Source organism: Platichthys flesus, chromosome 21 (assembly GCF_949316205.1).
Source record: "Platichthys flesus chromosome 21, fPlaFle2.1, whole genome shotgun sequence".
Classification (NCBI taxonomy): domain Eukaryota; kingdom Metazoa; phylum Chordata; class Actinopteri; order Pleuronectiformes; family Pleuronectidae; genus Platichthys; species Platichthys flesus.
Genome location: NC_084965.1, coordinates 10,683,094 through 10,694,117, shown reverse-complemented (window position 1 = coordinate 10,694,117; position 11,024 = coordinate 10,683,094). Strand labels below are relative to the sequence as shown.

The 11,024-nt window shown below is 40.7% G+C and overlaps 1 protein-coding gene and 1 long non-coding RNA gene across 3 annotated transcripts; one reads left to right on the top strand and one right to left on the bottom strand.

Annotated features, from left to right (window-relative positions):
• The first annotated feature begins 2,139 nt into the window (after positions 1 to 2,139).
• Positions 2,140 to 10,512, top strand: armc3 (armadillo repeat containing 3). Of its 2 annotated transcripts, XM_062379227.1 has the most exons (17): positions 2,140 to 2,242; positions 3,230 to 3,370; positions 3,494 to 3,611; positions 3,929 to 4,054; positions 4,306 to 4,374; positions 4,534 to 4,709; positions 4,822 to 5,016; positions 5,304 to 5,487; positions 5,602 to 5,754; positions 5,843 to 5,951; positions 6,543 to 6,792; positions 7,006 to 7,142; positions 7,410 to 7,578; positions 7,804 to 7,898; positions 9,438 to 9,605; positions 9,807 to 9,969; positions 10,192 to 10,512. In XM_062379227.1, exons 2-17 carry the CDS (start codon positions 3,323 to 3,325, stop codon positions 10,396 to 10,398), a joined length of 2,367 nt encoding a protein of 788 aa, XP_062235211.1. In that variant the 5' UTR covers positions 2,140 to 2,242; positions 3,230 to 3,322; the 3' UTR covers positions 10,399 to 10,512. The 2 variants fall into 2 exon arrangements, with proteins under 2 accessions (XP_062235211.1, XP_062235212.1); XM_062379228.1 differs by lacking the exon at positions 2,140 to 2,242 and having other exon boundaries at positions 3,143 to 3,370.
• LOC133932522 (uncharacterized) lies at positions 6,643 to 9,527 on the bottom strand. The gene is made up of 4 exons (XR_009911958.1): positions 9,402 to 9,527; positions 9,156 to 9,221; positions 7,057 to 7,148; positions 6,643 to 6,767 (listed from the first exon to the last, which is right to left on the bottom strand). It is a non-coding gene; the product is annotated as an uncharacterized LOC133932522 (long non-coding RNA).
• Positions 10,513 to 11,024: the final 512 nt, after the last annotated feature.

The following is an 11,024-nucleotide window of genomic DNA, read 5'->3' as shown; positions in this document are numbered from 1 at the left end:
TGTCTGCAGCGCTGATTCGCTGCAACCCCCCCACCCTCCACACGGCCTATGCTACTTTTCTCTGCCTTTTAATAGCACGCACAAGGCTACTAATGAGACCAGGTTACATTTGCATTCACATTCAAATTCACAATGACAACATAGCGTAAAAATGCATGGATAGTATTTGACTGCTATCAATGGACCGTCGTTTAAGTCCTTGGAGGACGAAGACCAACGTTGAAAGTTATGATGACACTTATTATTGATTTGATTGCCCCAAAGGACATCGACATGTATAATGAAATGGAATATTCTATATATGTTCATTATGAAAATTAAAGGCAAAGTTGGCTATTTTTACATTATGACACTCATAACGTGCTCATATTAAATATTAATATAAACAATATTTGCGAGTTGACACAAATATTTCACCTCACTCTTGTCTTTTGCAACTCTCACTGTCTGCAAGTCAAGTTTCAGGATTTCTTTTTTAATGTCTGTGTCATTTCTATAGGATGAATCTTAAGTGAGTAAAACCTTGTGAAAGTTGACTTGCAGACAATATGGGTCACCATGAACAAGTATGAGTTGAAATATCTGTGTCAACTCTCAAGGATTTTCTTTAAATAATATTTAAAATGAGGAAGTTATGAATGCCATAATAAAAACGGAGCCACATTTGCTTTAAATGTTCATAAAAAACATATATTTAATATTAAATTTCATTATACTAGTCAATGCCTGGCGGGGCAATCAAATCAATCGTCCATAAAAGGTGTCATTAAACTTTTAAGGATTCTCTTTCAGCGACGGACCACATGACCACAGTGGCATTTGAAGGTGGGCATATGAATCTGTATGTGTGTGTACATGTTCACTTCAGCCTCATCTAATCATACATTAGAATAATAACCTGCATATCAACCCACCCTTCCCTCCATAATATGGATTGCTTTAGCTGAGATTAATCAGGCTGCCCAGTGATGGTCTCCCACTCACTGGGCACTGTCTATAGAGGACTTTGGCTCTCTGGTTCAAACTGTGTGACTGTGCTGATTTACATTACATGTCATTTAGCTGACACTTTTGTCCAAAGCGACTTACATTTTTAGTACACTCTTTATGAGGGGCCATTTAGGGGTTCAGTATCTTGCCAAGGACACTTAGGCATGTAGATGGGAAAGACTGGGATTCAAACCAGCAACCTTCTTGTTGCAGAGCACCCGCTCTATCCCCTAGGCCACGCTCTCCCCTGATCCTTCTGCTCACACTGCTAAGATAGATGTCAGTGCCTCACTTTATGAACAGGAGACTCATCGTTTCCTGCTGATACTATAGAGCTAATTTGTTTTAAGACTCCACCTCAATGTGACCCACACAGGACAGATCTCCATCCCCTGACATACACACATCATACAAAATCCTCTGTGGCTTTTCAATATTCCTACTATTCATATTAGGAAGGAGTCCAATCTGTAAATGTGAATTGTGTAATGTAAATGTTAATCCATCAACACACAAACCCAGATTGACTAAAATACCTTTTATTTTAGTTCATTCATTATTTCAAAGGATTTTGTATTTAATTATTTCTTGTGACCCTGGTTTAAGTTATTTCCCAGTCATCATTAATCACATTTGGCTATTCAATTTATTTATTCATTCTTATCAAAATTGACTTAACTTGTTTGTTATGTGTTATTTAACAGGTTTTCTTATTTATTTGGAGATAATATTTAGAGCGCTGACATGCACTGACAGACAGTCAGGGCCCTATTGAAATTGTAAGGATTATTATTACTATTATTCAGGCAAATTAATTGGCTTTTTGAGGGCTTTAACATGCTCAAATTCGCACCTCCTTTTCTATCTTTTTTTTTTACAATTTTTTCTCTTTGCCCACACACATATTTAATCATATGATATAACGATACAGTTTAAAGATGTCTGTAAAACATGTGGGAGTAGAAGAACAAAAGGAATCATGGGAGCAGTGAGATGGAAAAATTGACTTGTTTTTATACAATGCATCAACCAACTGAAAGTCACATTTTAGCTATTTAGCCCAACGTAGCAAAGGTTGCCTAGCAACGCAGGGTCAACCTCCTGTTCCCAAACACTGGACCTCCTCTGTTCCCTCTGGTCCCTCTGGTTCCTCTGCTGGGCTCACATGTTGACTACTGGTTCATCTGGTTCCTCTGCTGGGCTCACATGTTGACTGCTGTCAATCAGCATCTCCCTTCGGTTTGAAACACAGGTAAGTCGCCCTCTGCCTCTTTGTGTTGTGTAGCCACGTTGTTGGGTTCGCTTTGTAGTTGAACTAGTCATATTCACGACTGCAGTTTATAGAGATAATTCCAGTGAGCAAGAATTGAGCGGATAGCCTCCCTGCAAGCTAACCGAAGCTAACCAGTAAAACCGGAGTTGACATACAATGTTTTCTTAATTCAGTGTCTATTTGTGAGAGCTCAAGTCGTGGCAGCGGCAGCTCGTAGAGGCACTTCCGGTGGCAACAGAGACAGACGCTGTTATGAATGTATCATTCCTGAGTACAAAAGCTGTGCTATCTATGACACATGTAAAACCTACTTTTTTGTGTCTGTTATTGTAGCTCTGTAGCCATTTCTAAGGTTAAATGTATCATCAGCAACACAATATTACAATAGACTCCTTCAGTTGTACTTAGTAGCCTTGCTGGAGATGTGCTTGGAATTACTGATAAGCCAGGAAAGTACAAATAACAGTTTACTTCAATATCAGTACATTTCACTTTATTTGAACAGGATAAGCCAGCCTGTGTCAATATAACAATATTACTGAACTACAGAAGACATGAGAATGAAACTTTGTTAAAAAGTAGGAGGTCAGTAGCTGTTTGTTGTGTTTGTATACAATTGGAATGGGAACATTTTGTGAGTATCTCTTAGCTGTCTTGTAACACAAAAACACACATTTATTCAGAGAGAGAACAGTGTGCCTGGTCCTACCCTTTGTAAAAACTTTGTTCCTTTGAGGTATGTCCTTCTACTTTGGTACAGTTGTAGTCATACATTGCTACATGAGCAGTGGGATCTCTGTGCATCAATGCTATCATGGAGTTAATCACGATCTTATGTAGAATTCAAGGCAAGGATAACAATGCACATTTCTCCTTTGGTTTATCACAGTATACTAAACAGTGTGGTATCAAAGTCAGTTGCTTCCAAACAGTGTGGGATCACAGACATGTGCCTTTGCATATCAGTGGCAGTTTCTGTTGATACTGGAAGTCTCTCTACGAGCTCCCGCTGCTGCGATTTCAGCTTGCCCTTACTGGTCTTTTTAAAGTGGCCACAGAATGGGGAAGAAAGCGAAGAAGGGGTGTGAAACTCCGTCCAAGGACAAGGTGAGATACTGATAATGAAAGCCTTCTCTTCCTGTCAAATGTGTGTTGTTACTGAAAGTTACTGTTACTGAAGCTGCACAAACCCTGAAAACATCTATGATGTACCCCTCTTCGGTTTCACAGTTTGAGGCTCTTCCTTTTGAAGGCAAAACCCCAGAAACAGTGGTCCTGCTGCTGAATTCACCAGAGGAGGACATCCTTATTAAAGCCAGTGAAGCAATCTATGTATTTGCAGACAAAGGTATACTGCTGACGAAACACACACACACACACACACACACAGACACAGCAATTTAAATTAGAAACCCTGGTCGGGCTTCAAGTAATTTCAAGTATTTTACACATATTGCAGCACGGTAATGTGAGACCCCATCATATTTTTGCTTTGTGGGTCCCACTTCTGTTATATTCTTCCTCACATCTTCAATCAATCCATACAATTCTATTTGTATAGCCCATATTCACAAGTCACAATTTGTCTTCACTCACAATGAATCCACATGGACTCTTGAAGCTGTGTGCTGATTTTTCCTGTTCACTGTCTCCCCCTGTTGCTAGGAGATGAGAACAAAGTTTCTCTGCTGGGGCTGGGTGCACTGGAGCCTCTCAGTCGGCTCATCGCTCACAACAACGTGCTGATCAGACGCAACGCCATCATGGCCCTGGGCACCATGGCCGTCAATGGTGCGTCAGACAACATACGTCATCAGTGCAGACTTGCTTACTGAGGGATTTGATGGCTTATACTAAACATTATGTAACTATTGTCTGACGGACATTACAATTTCCTGATAATCCTCCGTCCATCGACTCTGTTGAATGATTTGTTGCCTGGCTGCAGAACTGAGAGTTTTGTTGGTTTAACAGACTGAGCGACTGGCTCATTGCTTGGTCGTTACAGTGGGATTAACATTGTCTGTTGTTTTCATTGAAAGGTGATGTTACGGGTGCTCTTAAAAAAACTGACGTTATTCCATCGGTTATCGACAAGCTATCACCTGAAGGTGAGTCATTTGGATTGTAAGATGAATTGGCTCCCAGTAAGTCGATATTCACTGACTATTAACAACAATAAAACAGAGCAGATAGATCACATCCTTTATCTAATTATTTGTTACATACATCAATATGTAGCACATACATTTTTTTCTTTTATATTCAAGAGGATTCCGTTGTCCAAGAGTTTGCAACCCTGTGCCTGGCCTCTCTGTCGCTGGATTTTATATGTAAGGCCCAGATCTTTGACCACAAAGGCTTACCACCTTTAATTCAGCTTCTGTCCAGTCCAGACCCGGATGTTCAGAAGAACTCGGTAGAGATCATCTTCAACCTAGTTCAGGTGACTCAAAGTAAAAGTTACATTTATCCGCTGCTTAAAAGCAAATAAATACATGATTGATTTGTAAAACATAATAAGTTAAGCTCTGTTGTACTGTGTGTTATATTTAAAGGACTACCAGTGTCGTGTGGCGGTTCATGAGTTGGGCGGGATCCCTCCACTTCTGGAGCTGTTGAAGTCGGACTTCCCTGTCATTCAGCGTCTGGCTTTAGAGACGCTGATGAATGTCACCACTGATAAAGATACATGCCACACCTTCAGTGAAGAGCAGGGATTCGAGAAGATCATGGAAATCCTGAATAACAAGGTACGTCTGTGAGTGAGAGGGACAGAACAAATCCTTTGGTGGATGTCCCTGTGCTGCTCCAAAGCGTTGTAATGTTAAAGTAATCACAGTTAAAAAACCTCCGTCCTGACAAACTCAAACCCAAGTCAGTTCAAAATATAAGTTAAACAGCCTGCTTTTCTACTACGAGTTTGGGATGCACTATAACTGTATGTCTGGCCTGTTATTATTTTATTCTGGCTGTTATTGCTTATTGTTGTTGAATGTCCTGATACCTTTTTCATAACTATTAATTGTGTGTCTTCCAGGACCTCAGTGACCTTCATGCTAAGGCCCTGAACTTATTAGCTAACTATTTGAGCGACAGTGAGAGGGTGCACCTCATCCACCAGGGCGGAGGCCTGACCACGCTGATGAACTTTTTTTTCACCCCCAACTCGCCTGAAATCCAGTCCATTGCTGTTAAATGCATAACCCGGCTTGCGCAGAGCTGTAAGAGATTATACATTTCTTATATCGTTTCAACTGTAGGCTTGAAAGTTATGAGCTGGAGCTGTGTTTATTTTATATTAACGATGCTGTGTCTGTGTGGGCGTATGCGTTTAGCTGAAAATCGAAAGATGCTCCATGAGCAGAATGTGGAGAAGGTTCTGGTCGACTATCTGTCTGTGGCGGACGTCAGCGTGAAAACAGCTACCTGCAAGGCTGTGGCTGCCATGAACCTCCACCTAGCCAGTAAAGAGCGCTTCCGAGAGCTGGGTACGTACTGTCGACATTTGCCCACACAGCATATATCATCAACACGCTGACCACGATAGAGAATGAATTGGATATATTTGTGTTTCAGGTGGGATCCCCGCATTGGTAAAGGGGCTGAAGGGTGAATGTGTGGAGCTGATAGAGGCAGCATCCCATGTCCTTTCTAACCTCACACATAACAACCACCTCAGCAACATGTGAGTCATAGACAAGCTGTGAGCATGTATATACACATCATTAACCTTCACAGTAAATTACCCAAAAGGAAGCATGCAGTCAATTAATACCTGTGGGATTGAAGTTGTATTTAAATTATAGCATATTTCCAAACGTGTAAAACAGTTAGTGGTACATTTATAATCTATAAAATAAAAAGGTTTAGGATGAGGTAGGACTCAAATGTAACAGTATGCCGTTCACTCCACCATCTCACAAATGACTTAATGCTTCATCTGTCTCATCACGGTTCTCACTCCCCTCCATTACTCCTCCACATATTTTATTCTCCAGCCAAATTCTCTCTGCAGCATCAGCTCTCACTGTCTTTCCTCATATTTCAATATTACTGTCTCCTTCAGTTCTCAGGACGCTACCAATTATCTCTACCTCCCACACAGCAACCCCTCATTATCCTAACTCCTGTTAGTTGTTACATATATGTGACTACATGTGTTCCATACTCGTCACAGAAAATCTAGGTTGTATGCACATATGAACGTGAGAGACTGCATTTGCCAGTCCTGTTGGCTCAAAGTAAATCTCCAGTACATTTCTATGGTATCTCGCAGTGCGGTGTACGAAGCAGGAGGCCATGCGATCCTCGTCCAGCAGCTCAAAAGAAGTTGTCCGAAGACGGTAGCCAATGCTGCTGCCACGCTTTGCAACATGGCACAACAGGGAGTCATTCGCAACAGCATTCTGTCACATGGAGTCATAAAGGCTCTGGTGGAGCCCTTAAAGTCCACAGATACACAGGTGTTGGTCAACACCACACTGTGTCTGGCAGCACTGGCCTGTGATGAAGAAGACAGGGCAGAGGTTTGTGTTTGTGTGTTCCTAATGATTTACAAATTTCTCTGAATGCTGCCTTGTTGAAAGACAAAAATACAATGAAATTTAGAGGTGCTTAGATGAAATATCAGTGATTTTTCTACATTTTTGTTTACTTAACCCACAACACAAATCAATAAAACTAAAAATACTTGTGACAAACAATAGTTTCTTATAAATTCATCCCCCTCTCTCACATAGCTACTGAGTGCAGGAGGCCTTCAGCCACTGGTCAATCTGCTGCGATCTTACCACAAGGAGGTGCTACAGAGTGCGTGCATGGCAGTAATTGTCTGTGCCAGTGATGAGCCCACCACTGTGGAGATGTGCAAATTTGGGTAAGTCTGAAATATAACAATGACACAAGGATATGTCAGACCATGAGTGTAAACTACGTGAATTCAGCAATACCATAGAAATGCAGAACCAACACTGAATAATTTCATAAACCAGTAGGTGGCAGTATAGGACTGTATTAAATGTGGTTACATATGAAAGTAAGGGACAGTTTTCTTGTGTAAATGCTTACGTTCACATAAATTTATAGATCTATCAACACATTTCTGAATCTGCGTGTGTGTTTGTTGTGTTTTTGTGTGTCTCAGAGCTGTAGAACTGCTTCAGGAAATCAACCAGTCAGTGAAACGCCGGAGCAGTTTCAGCGAGTCAGCCATGATCAGCCTGCTCAAGTACAACTTGTCTGTGAAATACAGCCTAACAGATCATCTAGCCTCCACTGATGTGGTTAGCGACGGCTTCTATGATGCCGGAAAGGTGCGTGCACTGTTGCAGTTCATGTGCCACAGAAGTTATGTCAAAGAATGTAGATTTAAGTTGAATAAAAAAAAGTTACCACCTGATTTTAATTTGGAAACATAACTATCTTTAATGTGATCACAGCAAAATAATCTTGGTTTTATTTGTTCCCCCTTATCTTGAACATATGACCTCAAAGATTATGTTTTGAACGACAACATGGTTTCTCTCTGTATCTTTCAGGCTCATGCAGGACAGAGGATTCTGACATTAGAGGAATTTTCCAAGCAGCCAGTCAACCAGCAACGACCCATCATCGCTGTCAACACAGTGATTGAGTATGAGTCCAATATCATAACATCATGCTTTGATGGATTCAATAATTTGTAGTAAAATTACATGCGTATAATAGGTTATTATGGACTGCTCTCACACACTGTACATAATCATCCTGCATACATAATAAACATACTGTAATTAACACACCAATGCCAATGCAATTTCCCTTTGATATCTTGGATTGAAGTACATTCCAGCTCTCTGTTAACTTTTGAATTTCGAAAATATAGACCATAATCCCAAACTATTACTATTACCTAAACCTACATTAAATCAGAGCGACAACAGGACCAGTAGTGGACCATTATACCACTAGCAACACTGTGAATAAGATTTATTGTGGCTCTTAGTTCCCCCTCCCCTCTTCTGCTCCAATCCGGTGCCCTACTTTTCTTCCTCTCTCATCTCCCCCCCCTCTCCCCTATTGCCTTCATTGTACCCCAACAGTGTGGCCTCACAGGGTAAGTTATCCTTTTTTCTTTAAGATAGCATAAAAGGCAGAGTAAAGGAGCATTTGTATCGAGGGGACTGGACTTCTCAACATCTACATACACATACACGTACAAGCACAAGTGCACGTACATGCACACCAATGTAGATGCAACAGAATGTGCTATTACATAATGTTGACTGAGACACAGACTTACACATAGAATAAGAAAAACCCAAAGGATGTGCATGTCATACTAAGGCCTTTAGCATGTGGATGAATTCACATTCCCCCTTTCGGTAACTCATGTCCACGATGCCTCCCTACATCACGAAAACACACAGCTTCCAATGCATTCTTTATCAAGCTGGTTTGTATCTTCTGCAGTCTCACACATGGCTTAGTGTGAACCAAGTTAAACTTTCTTTTAAAGCGCTATATGCTATTTTACTTTTATTCAATCAATATTTGCCTTTATTCTTCTGTCTCATGAGGCAACATGGCATAACTTACTATATATCCTAGAAAATATAAACACAAATTGTATCCATATATATATCGCACAGCAAATACTTCTTATTATAATATTTAATGGTCATTTTACAGTTCCAATGCCTGTAATTAGAATTCAATACTATTATGAGAAATGTGTTCAGAACACAGATTTTAAATAAACCAAACCACGTCTTAATAAAAAAAAAAGAATAATTGGGAAAAACAACCGATCTAATTTTGGATCTAATTAAAACACACGATCAGTGTTTTAATTAGATCCAAAACAAGCACAGACACATTAAACAAGACAATCCTGAAGTATCACACTCACCATGGTCTCCCCTGCAGCTGGTGTTTGTGTTGTCCCTCTCAGCTGGTACATCAACTCTCTCAGCCGCTATTAGACAAAAATAAAATAGTTTATCCTCACAGCATTGTTATTGTATCCCTTCTTCTTGTATTTTTGCAGTTGCTGCTATGTATGCACAACACTTAGCCTCTGTAATTATGTATGTGCAATAAACTTAAAGTTCTGATCACCTTTAACAGGCATTTTCTCTTAAAGACACTGACTCACATGTTTTTTGAAAATACAACATCTCTCTCTGTACAGGAAGAGGCAAGACAGTGACCAACAGGAAGACGAAACTCAACCTGCGTCTCCTGCAGAGAAACCGTGGAAGATGGTGGAGGACATCTCTTTGCAGGTTCTAGTTAAAGAAACCAAAGACTACATCCTGTCGCTGGATGATGAGCGGGAGCAGTGTGCTGCCTTGGCCAGGTAATGGAACTCTGCAGTTTGCACATCATCAACACATGTAAGATGTCACTGGGAAGAGAAAAGAAAATCATATATATTAAATCATTGTCTAAATCTCCAGAGTCATGGTAATGAATGAAAACAAGATGTACTTCCTGCACACCAAATGGCTCAGAGTTTCTGAATTGTAATGGGTTGCTCGTGCATGGATGTGGTTGTAAGGATGGTGAGCGAAGCCATGGGTGGAGCAGTGGAGATGGAGAAGTTGCACGATTTCCCGTGGGTGCTGCACCTCAGCGAGCTCAAGATCCAGCTTCAGTCTAACGTTATTCCCATCGGGCTGATCACCAGAGGAATCTACCGTCACCGGGCTCTTCTCTTCAAGGTACCACGACATAGTTAACACAGCTCCCCCCCACACCATGCCAGTTTTTAACTTTCATCATTCTTACCTTTCTGTATTGTCTTTGCAGGCATTACATTTCGTCTACCCTCTAAATTCACCCCATGCGCCACATATAAACTGACTGTCCCTCTTTTATGTCCTGCTTTAGTTTCCTATATTTCCAAGTAATCATACTCCATCTTTTCTCCTCCTCTTTGTCAGTGTCTGGCTGATTGCATCGGGATGAGCTGCACCCTGGTTAGGGGCGAGTATAACCGGGCTTGGAATGAGGTTCTCCTCTTCGGTGTGGATCCCTCCAGCGGCGGCCGCTCTCCAGGGCCCAGCCGCTTCATAGTGGACCTCATGCACAGGCCTGGAAGCCTATTGGCAGTGAATACCCCTGCTGCTGTGCAGTACCAGTATATATAGAATAGAAATACTAAACCAGAACGCTATGTAATATATGTGACCAGTCATTTTATTTGTATTGCTTGTGAATTGCTGGTTCAACTTTATACCATTCAATTAAAGGATTAGATGGCAGTGGTTTATTTTTGGTGCATCCACAAACCCTCCCCTGCTGGAGATATCATAACATGTTTTGTGAAGCTATCTTACGACCTTAACGTTTGACCACCCAAATGAAAACAGGCAAAATTTGTGTGAAGCTAAACTTTTGATGTCACCACTTTAATAACTTTAATAATAATACGTTTATTTGTATAGAACTTTTCAACACTCGTAAAAGTGCTTTACAAAAGTCAATCCTCTCTCTGGCATCCGTCTGTCTTGTAAGACAACAGCACCTGAGTTGGTCAGGATCAGTCCTTTTGGGCGCATCGGTTGGATTGGCTCAGCTGTCCCATCCTTGCGTCTCCTTAACCAATGATGCACCCAACTACTGCATACTACTGAGGTGCATTATTTTCTTTTTTTAAATTGTAAACACTATTAAATGTGTTTAAATACAGATCCTGCAGATATGTGCTCAACACAGAAATGATCCAGCTAAAGTGACATAATGATACATTTAAAACTACAATTTACTACATAAA